Source organism: Tachyglossus aculeatus, chromosome 12 (assembly GCF_015852505.1).
Source record: "Tachyglossus aculeatus isolate mTacAcu1 chromosome 12, mTacAcu1.pri, whole genome shotgun sequence".
Lineage (NCBI taxonomy): Eukaryota > Metazoa > Chordata > Mammalia > Monotremata > Tachyglossidae > Tachyglossus > Tachyglossus aculeatus.
Window position 1 is genome coordinate 4468123 of NC_052077.1, and position 19456 is coordinate 4487578.

A 19456-nucleotide genomic window follows, 5' to 3' on the forward strand; every position below is an offset into this window, starting at 1 on the left:
GCCTCAGTTACCTCATCTGTAAAATGGGAATTGAGACTGTGAGTCCCATGCGGGACAGGGACCGTTTCAACCTGATTAATTTGTATTAACCCCAGTGCTTAGAACAGTGCCGGGCACATAGTAAGTGCTTAACAAATACCATTTAAAAAAAACACATAAAAAACTAAGGATATGGATTCTCTGAACCTTTAGGGTAAAGGAAATACAAAATTTTTCATTCCTAATTGGAGATTTCCAAATAGCTCACATTGCTACTGTTTGAAGTTATAATTCTCTTATTGCTATAGCCCTTGGTTCATCAGCCAGAATTTTCCCTAAGATGATATAGAGTCCTTATTTCTTTCAAGAGTAATTCTTTCCTTCCTGGTACAAGCAGAAGCCAGTCTGATGATGTGACAGTTCTTATTAAATAATTAGGAACCCTTAAACCTAAACCCCACTAGATCATAAGCTCCTCGAGGGCAGGAATTGTATTTTCTTATGCCATCGTATTTCCACAAGCACTAAGTACAGTGTTCTGCACACAGTAAGTGTTCAGTGTACACCATTGATGGATGGAATTCCCAGTTACCAAAAAATTAGTTTGAACCTTAATTTTGTATTCAGCAAATAAAACAAACTCAGTCGTCTGAACTGTACAGAGCCAACAATACCTTGGGAGGCAGAGGAACCTGGATTTCGTCTTTCACCCCAGAGTGCAGAACAGGGATTAGGAGCAAGAAGCTGTTAGGTTCCAGTGCATGCCCAGTGAAGGGAAACTTGCAACTGTCTCAGTTCCCATTAGGATGATAGTAATAATAATAATAATTATGGTATTAAACATTTACTGTGTGTCAGTCACTGTTGTAAACTCTGGGGTAGTTACAAGCAAATAGGGATGGACGCAGTCCCTGTCCCATGTTGGGCTGACAATCTCAATCCCCATCTTCCAGATGAGGTAACTGAAGCCCAGAGAAGTGAAGTGGCTTGCCCAAAGTCACACAGCGAACAAGAGGCAGAGCTGGGATTAGAACCCACGTCCTTCTGACTCCAAGGCTTGTGCTCTATCCACTATGCCATGCTGCTTCGATGACCTTTTCTGTGGGCTGCTGAAATCTTGATTATGTTAGCGAGGTTACAGTCAAGTTGGGGGCAGATGGAGGGGTGATAAACTGAGCATACAGTGGTAAAAAAAAAAAAAAAAAAAGGATAAAAATCAAAAGGTGAAGGACAGAAAGCCCCCTAACAAACCCCCTATGGCAGAGTTAGTCTCTGCTTTCCCTTATTGATGACTGATTCTCCATTGCTGTCCCACAAATCTTACTTTCTTTCCAACCTGGCCTTTGAAGTACCAAGACCTCTCAAGTGTTTTCAAAATTAGATTTACTGAAAGTCTGTCAGGGGAAGAGGGTGTTGAAGTTTCAGTACGTCAAAGGTGCTGAAATGGCCTGGCTCTGAAAATAGGCTTGTCTGGAGCCTGATTTACATATGAGCTATAATAGCCCCTCCTTACCCAATTATTTAATATCACCACCATGCATTCCTCTGTGGTTTCTCATTCATTGTCGTATTTATTGAGTGCTTATTGTGTTTAGGTCAAGATCTGGCCCGACCCCTGAATAGCTAAGCTGGTCTGCAAGGACTAGGTTAAATAATTGTGCTATTTGTTAAGCTCTTCCTATGTGCCAAGCATTGTGCTAAACTCTGAGGTAGATCCAAGAGAAACATGTTGGACACAGCTGGGCTTCCCATAGTCCTGAATTGGAAAGCTGCTGTGTCGTTGCAGTTCTGGTTTTTTTTTTTTCCAGTGGTATTTAAGTGCTTAAGTGGCAAGCACTGTGCTAAGCCCTGGGGTTGATACCAGCTAATCAGGTTGAACACAGCCGCAGTCCCGTGTGGGTTTAGAGTCCAGGTAGGAGGGAGTAGGATTCAATCCCCATTTTACAGATGATGAAACTGAGGCACAGATAAGTTAAGGGACTTGCCCACAATCACTGGGCAGGCAAGTGGTAGATCCACTATGTCCAACTTGATAAACTTGTATCTACCCCAGCATCTGGATCTCAACAAATATCATTAAAAAAAAAAAAGAGGGATTAGAACCCAGAGGCTCTGACTCTTAGTGTCTGGGCTCTTTCCTTTGGGCCATGCCGCCTCTCAGCTGAAAAGAAAGACAGAGGTGATTCTCATCATCATCATCATCAATCGTATTTATTGAGCACTTACTATGTGCAGAGCACTGTACTAAGCGCTTGGGAAGTACAAATTGGCAACATATAGAGACAGTCCCTACCCAACAGTGGGCTCACAGTCTAAAAGGGGGAGACACAGAACAAAACCAAACATACTAACAAAATAAAATAATGTGTAAGCTCACTGTGGAGAGGGAATGTGGTTTTTTTCATTGTTATATCGTGCTCTCCCAAGCGCTTAATATAGTGCTCTTCACACAGTAAGCGCTCAATAAATACTATTGAGTGAATGTTTTTCTTAAAATGCAGCTGTGCATAAAGGTCACCCTGGTTGAAGCACCCCCACCCCTTATACACCATCATAATCTTCATTTTGTATCTCACACAACCAAAGACCTAACTAAGGAATCCTTCTTTTCCATCTTCCAGGGCCATAGTAGGACGCAGATTCTTTTTTATAATGGGAACTTTGTACCTGTATCGCTGCATTACTATGTATGTCACCACCCTGCCTGTACCGGGGATGCACTTCCAGTGTGCTCCAAAGGTAAGAACCCGCACTCGTAAATACCTGTGTTAGAAAGACTTTGTCCATAACGAGTACAATATTTCTACTTGTCATTCAGTAGCGAGTCATTAGTCTTCTCGGTATAATTAGTTGCAGAAAAGGTGTGCTGTTGAGCAGATGTCCACTTTGTTTGCAGCGATTGGATTCGTTGCCCTGCCAGAGAGAATATTTAGAAAATGAGTATTTGCATTGGCGAATTGCACTAAGACCGGTGTTTACCGTGACTCTTTAATTATCCATTTTCTATTTTTGCTTCTGTGTAGTTGGATCCAAACACTCTCTAAAGGAGGGCTGTAAAAAGTATTCGCTCAGCCCCCTCCCAAAAAAGGTTGTAATCCAGTGAGACCCTGGTCTGCCTTAGTTGGTAAACTAGAGAACCAAAACCGTCGGTTTTCCGGGAAATTCAGGACGGTGCTGTTCTTCTGAACACCGAACAGATGTCTGAGGAGGAGAGGATAAAGAGAGCCCTTCTAAAGCATCACTGGTTTCTCGAACCGCACATAGGCGTGGTTTGGGGAGACTATAATTTTTCTGAGCCCTCAGAGCACAAAGCCGCTGCAATTAAAACAATGTAGGTATTGAATTTAAGCATCGGGTGGCTCGTGGTGAAGCTGTAATTAAAGAGGCGACATCCAGAAGACACAAATTTATGTGCTTTCCCCAGTGTGCTTCTCAGCGATGAATGCGGGGAAGCCCAGCTCGTTCTCGTAAATGAGGAGGTCCAAGGTCTGGATGACAGTAAATAGAGAAGGAAAGCAAATTTTAAAAATGTCGCGAGTCCGGAGTGGCTTCTAAAGCCACCCTAGTGGGTGGTCCTGCAAACTCCAAATGGCCCCTCTGAAGATCCCAGGAATCTTCAGGTATAAGTACAGATGGGCTGTATTTATTTTATTTAAATATCAGGTTTGGGAGCCGGAATTCTAAAAAGAAAAATCTGAAATTTATACATTTATATTAGTGTCTGTCCCCCTGCCCTAGACTGTAAGGTCATTGTGGGCAGGGAATGTGTCTGTTGTTCTCTCCCAAGCACTTAGTACAGTGCTTTGCGCACAGTAAGTGTTCAATAAATGCGATTGACTGAATCATATTTCTGATTGACTGAATTATATGACTGAGGCATATCTGTGAGTAGATAAGCCACCAAAGAAGTGATGTAACAGGGAAAGTATCGACCGACTCTGTTATATTGTACTCAACCAAGCACTTAGGCGCGGTGCTGTACACACACTAAGCACTCAGCAAATACCACTGATTGATTGATGTAAGGGTACAGTCTGTAAATCCTTTTAGAAAGTGTTAAAGTGTACCAATTGAAGTCGTTGTATCTGAGTAGCCCCCCGATCATCATCAATCGTATTTATTGAGCGCTTACTGTGTGCAGAGCACTGTACTTGGCGGTGGTTGTCGTGATGGTCTGTTTTCCTGAAGCATTTTTTAATGTGTTTGTGTGTGCACAGCTCAGTATTTCAAACACACAGTTCCATTCTCTGTGCTTGAGAAGCTTTCCACTTCTGCCCGATTTCACAGTGTCAGAGCTCTGCCGCATTTTCAGGCAGAAGAGCCGAACAAAGTGCAACTTTTGAGCAGATGGGGTTCAGAGAGCCAATCGTCCATCATAAATAGGAGCTGGCAGTAGAATGAACAAACTCTTTAGGAGCTGAGGTTTCTGCTGTTGCCATGTCTTAAATACCTCCTCCTCTGCTCCTTGGGATCTGTCTGAGGGTGGCTGGATGCAGAGAGTTGGGGGCAGTGAGTCTTTTCTTCTAGTGTGAGTGGGCTGGGGGAAGCCCGGCTCAGTGCGGCTGTGGGGAATGTTTTTTCCCCTGCATCTCCCACCTGCTGGCTCTACCACTTGTCTGCTGTGTGACCTTGGGCAAGTCGCGTCACTTGTCTGGGCCGCAGTTACCTCATCTGGAAAATGAGGATGAAGACGGTGAACCCCATGTGGGAAAGGGACTGTCCAACCTGATTAGCTGGTATCTACCCCAGTGCTTAGAACAGTGCTTGACACGCAATAAGCGCTTAACAAATACCATCATTATTAATAGTATCATTATTACATCAAAAGCAAGATACACAATCCCCGCCCTCAGGGCCTTTACAGTCCACTTTTAATAATAATGTTGATATGTGTTAAGCGTTTATATGTTAAGCGCTTACTATGTGCCGAACACTGGTCTAATCACTGGGCACTGGTCTTGCAGTTCCAGATCAATCAATCAATCAGTCGTATTTATTGAGCGCTTACTGTTTGCAGAGCACTGTACTAAGTGCTTGGAAAGTACAAGTTGGCAACATATAGAGACAGTCCCTACCCAACAGTGGGCTCACAGTCTAGAAGGGGGAGACAGAGAACAAAACGAAACGTATTAACAAAATAAAATAAATAGAATAGATATGTACAAGTAAAATAAATAAATAAATAAATAAATATATCCAGATATTTTTATCCCTTGGGAAGAATGAACTTATTTTATTAATTGCTTATTTTCTACCACTTAAGTCCTGTTTTTCAGCAACGTAGCACCCTCTTTAGGATCCCATAGTCTTCTGATTCTCATCATGACAGCTTCTTATTATTATCATTATTCTTAGTAATAAGTAACAGTATTGAGTAATTCTTAGTAATAAGTAACAATACTAAGTAATTCTTAGTAATAAGAATAATGATGATGATAACTGCAGTTTGCATTAAGCTCTGGTTCCAGCCCTGGGGTAGATACAATATAATCCAATTGGGCACAGCCCCTGTACCTCACAGGGTTCGATGTCTAAAAAGGAGGGAGAACAGATATTTATTACTATTAATAATAATTTAAGCACTTACTATGTACTAGGCACTGTACTAAGCACTGGGGTAATTACAAGCAATTTGGGTTGGACACAGTCCCTGTCCCACATGGGGTTCACAGTGTCAATCCCCACTTCACAGATACTTAATTGCCATTCTACAGATTAGGAAACTGAGGCATAGAAAAGTCAAGGGACTTGCCAAGGGCAAGTGAAAGAGCCAGGAGTAGGATTTCCAATTCCTAGTCCTGTGCTCTTTCCACTAAGCCACACTGAATTCCTAGTCCTGTGCTCTTTCCACTAAGCCACACTGCTTCATCTCCAAGATCTTTGAACCTGTAAGAGAAAGTCCCGGCCTCTTCTATGGTCCATTTTTTTTACACAGAGATTAAATCGTCCCAATTTCCTGCATATTACTTGAGGCTAAAATGAAGTGAAAAGGTAACTATCACATAGGAAGTGCTTTGGAGCAGAGATAAAGTCTAGGTCATGTTACACGGGCATGCCTTTCTAAACTGTTGCTGGAAATACCTCAAATTGCCCTAGATTTCTCCCTTTAAACTTACGATGCTTCAGACACTGTTCTAAACACCGGGGTAGATGATACCAGTTAATCGATCAAAGTATTGCAAGTTTACTGTGTAAGTGATCGGAAGAGTACAGTACAGAAGAGTTGGTTGGGAGACACGTTCCCTGCCCACAACGTGTTGGCAGTCTAGAGGGAGATGTAGACGTTAATATAAGTTCAACGTTAAGAAGCAACATGCTGTAGTGGATAGAGCACGGGCCTGAGAGCCGGAAGGCTGTGAGTTCTAATCCTGACTCTGCCACTTGCCACCTGTGAGCCCAAATCCTCCATCCCTGCATCCCAAGATCACTCCTGGCTGTTGTCTTCTACCATCCTTCTGCCCCACCTCTGCACTTCTGAGTGACTTAGAGTGACTGGCTGTGAAGAACACGGCCTGACAGTCAGAGGACCTGGGTTCTAATTCTGCCTCTGCCCACCTGCATGCCGTGTTTTGGGTTTTGTTTTGTTTTTTGTCAAGCACTTCAGAAGCAGCATGGCCTAGTGGATAGAAAACAGGCCTGGGAGTTAGAAGGACCTAGGTTCTTAATCCCAGCTCCACTACTTCTCTGGTGGTGTGACCTTGGGCAAGTCACTTTGCTTCTCTAAGAGAAGCAGCATGGCTCAGTGGAAAGAGCTCGGGCTTTGGAGCCAGAGGTCATGGGTTCAAATCCCGGCTCCACCAATTGTCAGCTGTGTGACTTTGGGCAAGCCACTTCACTTCTCTGGGCCTCAGTTACCTCATCTGTAAAATGGGGATTAAGACTGTGAGTCCCCCCCCATGGGACAACCTGATCACCTTGTAACCTCCCCAGTGCTTAGTACAGTGCTTTGCACATAGTAAGCGCTTAATAAATGCCATTATTATTATTAATAATAATTATTATTATTATTATGATTATTATTCTCTGGGCCTCAGCGACCTCATCTGGAAAATGGGGATTGAGACTGTGAGCCCCACATGGGACAGGGACTGTGTCTGACACAATTTGCTTGTATCCATCCCAGCTCTTAATACAGTGCCTGGCACATAGTAAGCCCTTAGCAAGTATCATAATCGTTATTAAATATAAATGGTAAAGTCAAATAATACCATTGTTTCCAACAGGAAAGCCTTTGGAAGATTGAAGTTAGGAGGTTTATTTTATTTTATTTTTTTAAGCCTTGTTTTCCCTTTGAACTGGGAACACTGAGGGCAGAACAGTTGTTCCTTTTGTTTGGCCTGTGTTTTCTCAGCTGTTGGTAATAAGTTCAAGAGACCTACTTCTTGAAAGGATTTGGGATATCTTAGTAAAGGTGATTAGCCTGTGTGGCATAATTTTCCAGTTTTGGGGTGGAGTAATTTAAAGTACATCAAATAGACATCAAAAGTCATTTCATTAGGTTTTTTCCACAGCACTTTCTGTGACCTGCAAAGGTCACACAGCAGGCAAGTGGCAGAACGGGGATTAGAACTCAGGTCCTCTGATTCCCGGGCCCAGGTTCTTTCCACTAGAGCACACTGCTTTTCAGCCTAACGTCTCGTGGAATCAGGGTGGGTGAGGAGAGCGAGAGTACGGAAGACAAGAAAGCATCAAAGTCACTGAGACACTGGAAGTTTGGTCCCGGAAAAGCAGCGTGCCCCAGTGACAAGTAACTCTGTTCAGTGGAAAGAGCATGGGCTTTGGAGTCGGAGGTCATGGGTTCAAATCCCGGCTCCACCAGCTGTCAGCTGTGTGACTTAAGTCACTTGACTTCCCTGGGCCTCAGTTCCCTCATCTGTAAAACTGTGAGCACCCCTGTGGGACAACCTGATCACCTTGTAACCTCCCCAGTGCTTAGAACAGTGCTTTGCACATAGTAAGCGCTTAATAAATGCCATCATCATCATCAAGGGCACGGGCTTGGGAGTCAGAGGATGTGGGTTCTAATCCCGGCTCCGCCACTTGTCTGCTGTGTGACCTTGGGCAAATAACTTAGCTTCTGAGTGCCTCAGTTCCCTCATCTCTAAAATGGGGATTAAGACTGAGAGCCCCATGTGGGACAATCTGATTACCTTGTATCTCCCCTAGCTCTTAGAACAGTGTCTGGCACATAGTAAACGCTTAACAAATACCATAATCATTATTTTCATTTCTACAAGTAGAAGCTACTTGTAGGCAGGGAACATCTCAATTCAATACTCTGTACTTCCTAAGCGGCTGGTCCAGAATAATGGCTCAATAAATGCCACTATTACTGACTATTTTCCCCCCAGTCCTATGCCCTCCCACCCTTTCCCCCGCATTTCCCAGCTTGGACCCCGTATAAACGTGGTCTGTGGACCTCCCCCGACTCTACTGTGAGCAACCTTCCCTTTGTCCCACCCTCAGTGAAAACTAGCTCGCTCCCAGAAGACCCTTTATAGTATTAATAATGATGATGATGATGATGGTATTTATTAGGCACTTACTATGTTCCAGGCACTGTATTAAGCGCTGGGGTGGGTACAAGCAAATAGGGTCGGACACAGTCCCTGTTCCATGTGAGGCTCACAGTCTCCCTTTACAGATGAGAGAACTGAGGCCCAAAGACGTGAAGTGACTTGCCCAAGGTCACACAGCAGACTGAGTGGCGGAGCTGGGACTAGAACCCGTGACCTTCTGGTTCCCAGGCCCATGCTTTAGCCACTATGCCATGCTGCTTCTTAGTTCTTTCCCAAGCGCTCAGTACAGTGCTCTGCACACAGTAAGCGCTCAATAAATACCCCATCATGACCCCAACTCTGCACTTCTGAGTGACTCATCACGCCCGGCTGGGAAGAACACGGCCTGGGAGTCATGGGACCTGGGTTCTAATTCTGCCTCTGCCCACCTGCATGCTGTGTTTAGGTTATTTTGGTATTTGTCAAGCACTTCAGAAGCAGCATGGCCTAGTGGATAGAAAACAGGCCTGAGAGTCAGAAAGACCTAGGTTCTTAATCCCGGCTCTTCCCCTTGTTTGGTGTGTGACCTTGGCAAGTCACTTAACTTTTCTGTGCCTCAGTTCCCTCATCTGTAAATTGGGGATTAAGGCTGTGAGCCCTATGTGGGACAGGGACTAGGTCCAATGCAATTAGCTTGTATCTACACCAGTGCTTATAACAGTGCCTGGCATACACTAAGCGCTTAAGAAATACCACAATTATCATAACTCGTCTATGTTGCCACTGACCTCTCGCCCACATCCTGCCTCTGGCCTGGAAGAGTATAATACAATCCAATTGGAAGACGCATTCCCTGTCAATAAAGAGCTCACACTCTAGAGAGGGAGACAGACATTAAATAATGAATATGTACATGTGCCCATATGACACAGATCATTTCATCCCAAAGTCCACTGATGTACATATTGAGAATAATAATAATAATTATGGTATTTGTTAAGCGCTTACTATGTGCCAGGCCCTGTTCTAAGCACTGGGTTGAATCGGGGTGGACACAATCCCTGTCCCACATGGGGCTCAGTCTCAATCCCCATTTTCCAGATGAGCTATTGATCTACAGACTCTGGCCATTCACTTCTCTAATTTTCCTTACTATTCCAGTCATGTTTTTAACCTGTCTTCTCTTCCTATCAACTGTAAATAATTTGTGTGTCTCCCCATCCCTGGGTAAAAAAGGTCCTTGAGGGCAGAGATCATGTCCTTTCCTCTATATCTGTAATTTATTTATGTTAATGTTCATCTCCCCCTCTAGACTGAAAGCTCGTTGTGGGCAGGGAATGTGTCTGTTTATTTTTATACCATTTTTATTTTTATTTATATAAATTATATAATAAATATATATAATATATTATTATTATATATAATAAATATAATAATATATAATAAAAAATATATTTTTATTCTTGTACTCTCCCAAGCACTGAGTACAGTGCTCAGTAAATGCGATTGACTGAGTACTGTACACACCCAGTATGTAGAACCATGCTCAGTCAATGGAGTACTGAAGTGATGAGTTGTCATCACTTCTAAAAGCTCTGCTCTGGATTGTAACCCCACACTGTACATACGTAGTATAAGAACAATGCTCCAGTGCTTAGAACAGTGCTTGGCACATAGTAAGTGCTTAACAAATATCATCGTCCTAGTAGTGGCAATGTAATTATCTAAAACTTTTCGACAAGAACTTGCCACGGTAAGAGAGAATATATTTCAAGGAGCCTATCTCTCCCCCTTCTTTCCCAAAACTCCTCCATTCCTGCCTGGAGTTTCTTGGTAAGTGGGAAGAACTTGTTTTCTTCATTCAGTTGCGCAGTTCACAAATTCCGGTGACAGAAAATGGACTAAATCAATAGTATTGAGTGCTTACTACGTGCAGAGCACTGTACTGAGAGCTTGGGAGAATACGATAAAGTAGAATTAGCATAAATGTTCCCTGCCCATAATGAGCTTACGTTCTAGATGCATCGTCAATCGCATTTATTGAGCGCTTACTGTGTGCAGAGCACTGTACTAAGCGCTTGGGAAGTACAAGTTGGCAACATATAGAGACAGTCCCTACCCAACAGTGGGCTCACAGTCTAAAAGGGGGAGACAGAGAACAAAACCAAACATACTAACAAAATAAAATTAATAGAATAGATATGTACAAGTAAAATAAAATAAATAAATAGAGTAATAGATGCATAGTGGATAGGGATTTGGAAGTGGTCCTAGGAGTCGGAAGGTCATGGGTTCTAATTCCAGCTCTACCACTTGTCGGCTCTGTGCTTTGGGCAACTCACTTCACTTACCTGTTCCTCGGTTGCCTCATCTGTAAAATGGGGATTAAGACTCTGAGCCCCATTTGGCATAGGGATTGTGTCTAATCCGATTTGCTTGTATCCACCCCAGCTCTTAGTACAGTGGCTGGCACATAGTAAATGTTCAACAGATACCACAGTTATTATTATATGCACACTAACAGGTTGGTGGCCAACTTTTAACCCTCTCCGTGTCCTCTTTTTATCTTGCAGCTGAATGGAGATTCTCAGGCCAAAGTTCAGCGAATCCTTCGATTGATCTCGGGAGGAGGATTATCTATTACTGGGTCACACATCTTGTGTGGAGACTTCCTCTTTAGTGGCCACACAGTCGTGCTGACACTCACGTACTTGTTCATCAAAGAATGTAAGTCCTCTTAAACTTAAATGAATCTCTGCCTTTCTGTTCTCCCTCCTGCTTAAACCAGGATCTCCATGCGGGACAGGGACTGAGTCCGACTTAATTACATGTACCTTCCCCAGCGCTTAGTGAAGTGTTTGACACATGTGTCCCATTAAAAAAAAATTGCACCCATAGACACCTCGGTTCTGTGAGACTCTTGGGCTATTTTTAGTACCACTGTGCAGTAGCTTAGATGTTTAGATGACCAATCAATGGTATTTATCAAGTGCTTGCTGTGTGCAGAGTATTGTGTGAAGCGCTTGGGAGAGTACAAGTACAGTACAGCAGAGTTGGTAGACATGTCCCCTGCCCACAAGGAGCTTACGGTCTAGACTCAACAGTTTAAAGCAGTGTTCTTTGTTCCATTTGCTGCATCTTCCCACCCTGGGCAACCACATGATTTTACTACACTGAAGCAGTGTTGCCTAGTAGATAGAGCACAGCCCTGGGAGTCAGAAAGTGGAGAATGGCCAGAACTCCACCAGAAAGATTAATTGGATGAGCAACAAAGCCAATTCTGCTCTATTGTAACCTCCTAATCACTTAGCACAATGCTCTGCACACAGTAAGCTCTCAGTAAATATAATTATAAGAAGCAGCATGGTGTAGTGAATAGAGCACAGGCCTGAGAGTCATGGGTCCTAATCCCAGCTCCACCACTTGTCAGCTGTGTGACTTTGGGCAAGTCACTTCACTTCTCTGGGCCTCAGTGACCTCATCTGTAAAATGGGGATTGAGACCGTGAGCCCCGCATGGGACAGGAACTGTTTCCAACCCGATTTGCCTGTATCCACCCCAGTGCCTAGTACAGTGCCTGGCACATAGTAAGTGCTTAACAAGTACCATTGTTGTCATTATTATTATTATTATTATGCACTTCTCTGGGCTTCAGTTCCCTTGTCTGTAAAATGAGGATTAAGACTGTGAATCCTATGTCAGACAGAGACTGTGTCCAACCTGATTAGATTGTATCTACCTCAGAGCATCGGACAGTGTTTGACACATAGTAAGTGCCTAACAAATACACTTACTGTCATCATCTCCCAAATCTTTAGCAATGGTTCACCTCAATCCCCCAGTTTTTGCACAGCTCAGGAATTTTGAAGAAGTTCATTCATTCATTCATTCCATCATATTTATTGAGTGCTTACTGTGTGCAGAGCACTGTACTAAGTGCTTGGGAAGTACAAGGTGGTAATATATAGAGATGGTCCCTACCCAATAGTGGGCTCACAGTCTAGAAGGGGGAGACAGACAACAAAACAATACATATTAATAAAATAAAATAAATAGAATAGTAAATATGTACAAGTAAAATAGAGTAATAAATCTGTATAAACATATATACAGGTGCTGCAGGGAGGGGAAGGAGGTAGGGCAGAGGGATTGGGGGGAGGAGGAAAGGAAAGAGGGGACTCAGTCTGGGAAGGCCTCCTGGAGGAGGTGAGCTCTCAGTAGGGCTTTGAAGGGAGGAAGAGAGCTAGCTTGGCGGATGTGCGGAGGGAGGACATTCCAGGCCAGGGGGAGGACGTGGGCCGGGGGTCGATGGCGGGACAGGCGAGAACGAGGCGCAGTGAGGAGGTGAGCGGCAGAGGAGCGGAGGGTGCGGGCTGGGCTGGAGAAGGACAGAAGGGAGGTGAGGTAGGAGGGGGCAAGGTGATGGACAGCCTTGAAGCCGAGAGTGAGGAGTTTTTGCCTGATGCGTAGGTTGATTGGTAGCCACTGGAGATTTTTGAGGAGGGGAGTAACATGCCCAGGGCATTTCTGCACAAAGATGATCCAGGCATCAGCGTGAAGTATAGATTGAAGTGCGGAGAGACAGGAGAATGGGAGATCAGAGAGGAGGCTGATGCAGTAATCCAGTCGGGATAGAATGAGAGATTGAACCAGCAGGGTAGCGGTTTGGATGGAGAGGAAAGCGTGGATCTTGGCGATGTTGCGGAGGTGAGACCGGCAGGTTTTGGTGATGGATTGGATGTGAGGGGTGAACGAGAGAGCAGAGTCGAGGATGACACCAAGGTTGCGGGCTTGTGAGACAGGAAGGATGGTAGTGCCTTCAACAGTGATGGGAAAGTCATATAGAGGGCAGGGTTTGGGAGGGAAGATAAGGAGTTCAGTCTTGGACATATTGAGTTTTAGGTGGTGGGCAGACATCCAGATGGAGATGTCTTGAAGGCAGGAGGAGACACGATCCTGAAGGGAGGGAGAGAGAGCAGGGGCAGAGATGTAGATTTCTGCTTACTGGAGAAATCACTAAGCTCACCCACGCCTAAGCTGCTTGGGGTAATGAGTGTCACGTGGTGTTGGCTCAAAACAGGCTCTTCAGGCCAACCTTTCTTACTGAGCTGTCCCAAGAGCTTAGTACAGTGCTCTGCGCACAGTAAACAATTAATAAATGCAGTCGATTGACTGCCTTAATTGACCTGCTCCCAGGCATCCGGATTTCAAGCCTATCTCAAATCTGAGGGATGGGAAATTGAAAGCCAGAAAGGTGTGAAGCATCCTGATGGCTTTCACCTTCCTGTATCTGTGAGAAGAGAAGGAATCAGGATCACAAAGCAGTGTCCTTTCCACAAGTGAATGCCCTGTATCCTTGGGACAGCCTTCTTTGAAAACCCAAGGGTGTGCACCTCTCTTCCAAATGTTGAATTTTCAGAGAGCACACTAAAATGTTATCCGAAATAACAGGATGGTTAGGAAGAGGATCATGGCTTTTTTGGAATGACGGCAGAACCCGTGGTCTTTAATAACGACCGAGTCTGCAAGACACCACATTCCCATAAATTGAGTAGATCAAAACATAATCAGTAAGGGGAATCTGTTTTAGGGCTTCATTTGGGGGAAGGATAATTTGCAGTCTTCAGATCAGAGGGGAGGATTGGAAGTCTTGTGTTCCTCCCTATCCCAGTTCCCGGTGATAAACATAATTTAGAGGCTTGCCATTTCTATCCTTTGCATTTCTCGGCTGCGTAATTGGGGTGTGCAGTTGTTAAGGGCTACACCCGGGGGCCTGTTTCCTATGTAATTAGGAAAATTATGTCTTCCGGGGTGGGCGGGATGCTGGGTCTCTGCTCTGAATCGGGGGTGGTTCTGTGGGGTCTTTTGAGAGGACAGCGGTTACCACATTTGAGGCACGTCTGACTCTTTCCATTTTCCATCTGGTTTGGGGCTTGCCGGCCCTGCCTCCCATCTGTGAGCCCTCGTCTGTTGTGGGTGGATTATGCTTTTAGATAAAAGCCGGGCAGAACTTTTCCTGGACCTCTGATGCTTTGTACCAAAGCTGGGACATGCCTTCTCCCAGATGGGCAAATATCCATGTTCAGAGTCAAAGTCATTACCTAGAGCAGGAGAAGATCTCACTCCAGTAATTATCTTAATCGTCGTAGTAGGTATTAAGCACTTACTCTGGGGTAGATACCGGAAAATCTGGTAAGACACAATCCCTCCCCCATATGGGACTCACCGTCTAGGGAGGAGGGAGTTCAGGTATTGAATCCCCATTTTACAGACGAGGAAATTGAGGCACCGAAGAGTGAAGCCACTTGCCCAAAGTCACATAGCAGACAAGCGGAAGAGCTGGGATTAGAACCCACGTCCTCTGACTCCCAAGCCTGTGCTCTTTCCACTGGGCCACACTGCTTCTCATCATTATCATCGCTGTGGTGTGTGTGAAGGGCTTACTATGTGCCAAGCACTGTGCTGAACGCTGGGGTAGATACAATACCATCAGCTCAGATTTGATTGCTTCCTCTACCATCTAGTGTATGAACTCCCACGCTGAGATCAGTTCCACAGTGTGCGTTGCGGATGAGAAACTGCAAAACATTTTCAGAACTGGGATGGTGGGGGAGATAAAATGAGAACAAATGGGAATACTATGGAAAATGATCCTATTGTCTTCCTTGTACAGTACGTCTCCTCTTTCTCCAGACTGTAAGCTAGTTGCCAGCAGGGAATGTGTCTGTTCATTGTTATAGTGTACTCTCCCAAGCGCTTAGTACAGTGCTCTGCACACAATAAGCGCTCAGGAAATAAGATTGATTCATAAATTATCCTCCTATAGCCCTGCCCAGAAATGTTGGCTTTACTTTTGTGTGTCTGTGTTAGTCAGAACCTCCATCAATCCTGGGTTTTCTTACTGCATCTTGTTGGGGTAAGTGGTGATTGGATGGGTGCCCATTTGAGCCTGGGCAAGTCGTTTCACTTCTCTGGGCCTCAGTTACCTCATCTGTACAATGGAGATTTTCCACCGCCCATTTTTTAAACGTTACAAATAACCTGTCATGTGTTGCTGAGTGAGTCTGTTTTCGAGGCATTAAATTCTTGTCGATGAAGTTGATGATTGGAAGGAGGGAAGTGGGAAAGTGGAGAATAGATAGGACTCCACCAGAAAGATGAAATGGATGAGCAACAAAGCCAATTCTCCTCTATTGTAATCTCCCAAGCACTTAGCACAATGCTCTGCACATAGTAAGCTCTCAGTAAATACAATTATGAGAATTGATAATAATAATAATAATGTTGATGGCATTTGTTAAGCATTTATTATGTGGCAAGCACTGTTCTAAGCACTGGGCTAGGTTATGAAGTTGTCCCACATGGGGTTCACAGTTAATCCCCATTTTACAGATGAGGTCACTGAGGCACAGAGAAGTGAAGTGACTTGCCCAAAGTCACACAGCTGACAAGTGGCGGAGGCGGGATTAGAACCCATGACCTCTGACTCCCAAGCCCAGGCTTTTTCCACTAAGCCACACTGCTTCTCGTAGTATTGTCATAGTGAATAGAGCCTGGGCCTGGGAGTAGGAAGGTCATGGGTTCTAATCCCAGCTCCACCATGTGTCTGCTGTGTGACTTTTGGCAAGTCACTTCACTTCTCTGGGCCTCAATGACCTCATCTCTAAAATGGGGATTGAGACTGTGAGCCCCACATGGAACAGAGATTGTGCCCACCCCAACGCCTAGTACTATGTCCAATGAACATAGGAAGTGCTTAACAAGTACCATTGTTATTATTATTATTATAAATACAATTATAAATACGTAAGTATAGGAGACGGGTGCTTATTAGAAAATGTACCATCACTATCTGAGTGCATTGGTCAGCTCATCTAGGTTTTCCTGGCTTCTGCCTAGTGCTGTTTTCCTGCAAATCAATCTGTCCAGAAAATCCTGGAGCTTCCAGTGACTCTTTTTCCCCACAACTCTCATGGAGCGAGCTCATGGAAAAGCTCTTCTCGAAAATCATCCAATCAATCGCATTTGAGTGCTTTCTGTGTGCAGAACACTGTACTAAGTGCTTGGGAGACTACATTGTAACAGAGGTGATACACTTTTTTTAGTGGTATTTGTTAAGCGCTTACAATGTGCCAGGCACTGTACTAAGAACTGGGATGGTTACAAGGTAGTCAAGTTGGACACACAGCTTCCAGCTGAGGTAACTGAGGCACAGAGAAGTCCAGTGACTTTCCCAAGGTCACACAGCAGACAAGTGGCAGAGCTGGGATTAGAACCCATTTCCTACTGGATCCAATTCCTGTGCTCAAAACACTATGACATGCTGCTTTTTGTGCATGCTCCCTACCCACAAGGAGCTTACAGTCTAGAGAGGGAGATAGACATTAAAGTAAAGTGTTGTGGGGCTGAGGTGAATAAAGTGTGCAAATCCAAGTGCAAGGGTGATTCAGAATAATAATAATAATGATGATGATGCAATTTAAGTGCTTACTATGTGCAAAGCACTGTTCTAAGCACTGGGGGGATACAGGATGATCAGGTTGTCCCACATGGGGCTCCCAGTTTTAATCCCCATTTTACAGATGAGGTAACAGGCACAGAGAAGTTAAGTGACTTGCCCAGAGTCACACAGCCGATAAGTGGCAGAGCCAGGATTAGAACCCTTGACCTCTGACTCCCAAGCCCGGGCTCTTCCCACTGAGCCACGCTGCCTCTCATAGCCACACTGCTTCTCATTCAGCGTGCTTCCTTCTCATACAGAGAAGCATGCAGGGAGCTTCCTTCTCATGAAGGAAGAGGGAGTAGGGAAAAAGAAGGCTTAGTTGGGGAAAGCTTCTTGAAGGAGATGTATCTCTAATAAAACTTGAAATTTGAGGAGAATAGTGGTCTGTCGGATATGAAAAGGGAAGGAGTTCTTGCCAGAGACAGGACATGGGCAAGTGAGAGGCAAAATGGGCAAGTGAATAGGCTGGCATTAGAGGTGAAGTAGATGAGCTGGTTGTTGTCCACCCAATTTACACACCCTGCTACACATCCAGGCAGCTTCATCGGGCACCTCGCTTTTCAGTGATGCTTTCCTTTTGCGTGCCCTCCTTTAGGGCCCAAATTAGACTATTTTAGTGCCTACAGGTAGGTAATGACTCAAAAAAGAAATGTTCATCCCAACTTTCTTAACAGACTCGCCCCGTCACTTCTGGTGGTATCATTTGATCTGCTGGTTGCTGAGTGCTGCCGGGATCATCTGCATTCTCGTGGCACACGAGCACTACACGGTGGATGTGATAATCGCCTACTACATCACGACAAGACTTTTCTGGTGGTACCACGCGATGGCTAATGAAAAGGTAAGGAAGGGGGCTGACTTGGAAATCGTCCTATGGTTCTGAAGTTGTGGTTTTAAAGGGCATTCTTTTTTTCCCCCCCGCTGCTCCACTTAAGATGGGGTAACGGGTAAGGAATAATACGGCATTTGACTGGCCAAAATGTGATGCTCGATATCCTTGGGAAGCGACTGGGATCTTGACTAAAGTGTCGTTAGGGCTTAGGAGTGGTTCCCCACGGGTTTCTGGAGTGGCATTAAAATTCCTGAGCTGCCTCTGGATAATAGATCTGGAATACTGTTCCTTCTTTAAGAGTAATAACCACTGTGGTATTGGTTAAGCACTTACTACATGCCAAACATAATTCTGAACAGTAGGGTGGATACAATACAGTCATATCGGACACGGTCTCTGTGCCGCATGGGGCTGCCAGCGTGGTTTAGTGGAAAGAGCTCGGGCTTGGGAGTCAGAGGAAGTAGGTTCTAATCCCTGCTCCACCACTTGTCTGCTGTGTGACCATGGGCAAGCCGCTGAACTTCCCTGTGCCTGTTACCTCATCTGTAAAATGAAGATTATGACTGTGAGCCCCACGTGGGACAACCTGATTACCTTGCATCTACCCAGCGCTTAGAACAGTGTTTGACACATAGGAAGCCCTTAACAGATACCATTATTATTATTTTGTTATTATTATTAAAGGCGAAAAGGAACAGATATTCTCCATTTTACTGGTGAGGAAACTGAAGCACAGCCAAGTTAAGTGACTTGTCCAAGGTCTCCTAACAGTCAAGTAGTGGAGCTAGTAACCAAACCCAGCTCTCCTTACACCTAATTCTGTGGTCTATGGACTAAACCACCCTGCTTCACCAGCTGGTAGGCTTTTCGCCACATTCATGAGACATGCGAAGCGGTAGGGCCTAATGGAAAGAGCAGGGGCCTGTGGACTGGAGAATAGGTATTCTGATCCAGTTCTGCCACTTGCTGTGTGACCCGGAAGAGTGACGAAATGTCTCTTTGCCTCAGTTTCCTCAGCTGTATTACAGGGGTGAAATACTTGTTCTCCCTCCCACTTAGACTGGAAGCCCTATGTAGAACAGGGACTGTGCCTGACCTGATTTTATCGTGTCTACTGCAGAGCTTATTACAGTTCACTTGGCACAAAGTAAGTGCTTAGCACCATTATTATTATTATCAGATATTCTACCGCGGAGCTTATTACAGTTCACTTGGCACAAAGTAAGTGCTTAACACCATTATCATTATTATTATTAGATATTCACCCAAATTCCCTTTGACTTAAATGAAGCCTAGATTTTGGGAGTTGCTGTTTTACCCTACTTCTCCTGAAATTGACAAAGCTGGCATCTCCCACCCTTCTTAGAAAAGTGAATGAATAAATGTTTATTTGACTAAAGGGCATTACCAAATCTCCTGTCTCTAGTGACCCGTTAAATCAGCTTCTTTTTGGAAAAAAGTCACATTTTCATTGATTTCCATGTCTCTGTTTTTGATCATTGCTTTTACTATTGCTAAGATTATTTTAATTTTGCCAATATTTGTTTTAATATCCCCTCTACACTGTAAGGTCTTCTCTAGACTGTAAGCTCCTTGTGGGCAGGAAACATGTCTATCAAATCTCTCCCAAGCACTTAGTAGAGT

General features: G+C 44.4%; 1 protein-coding gene across 1 annotated transcript in view; it reads left to right on the forward strand.

Moving 5' to 3' along the window:
- SGMS2 (sphingomyelin synthase 2) overlaps positions 1-19456 on the forward strand; it is a 99775-nt gene that overhangs the window by 74553 nt on the left and 5766 nt on the right. Inside the window, exons 5-7 of the mRNA XM_038755088.1 lie at positions 2601-2718; positions 11051-11204; positions 17655-17821. Of these exons, the coding sequence (XP_038611016.1) occupies positions 2601-2718; positions 11051-11204; positions 17655-17821 (439 nt within the window). The remainder of the gene's footprint in view (positions 1-2600; positions 2719-11050; positions 11205-17654; positions 17822-19456) is intronic.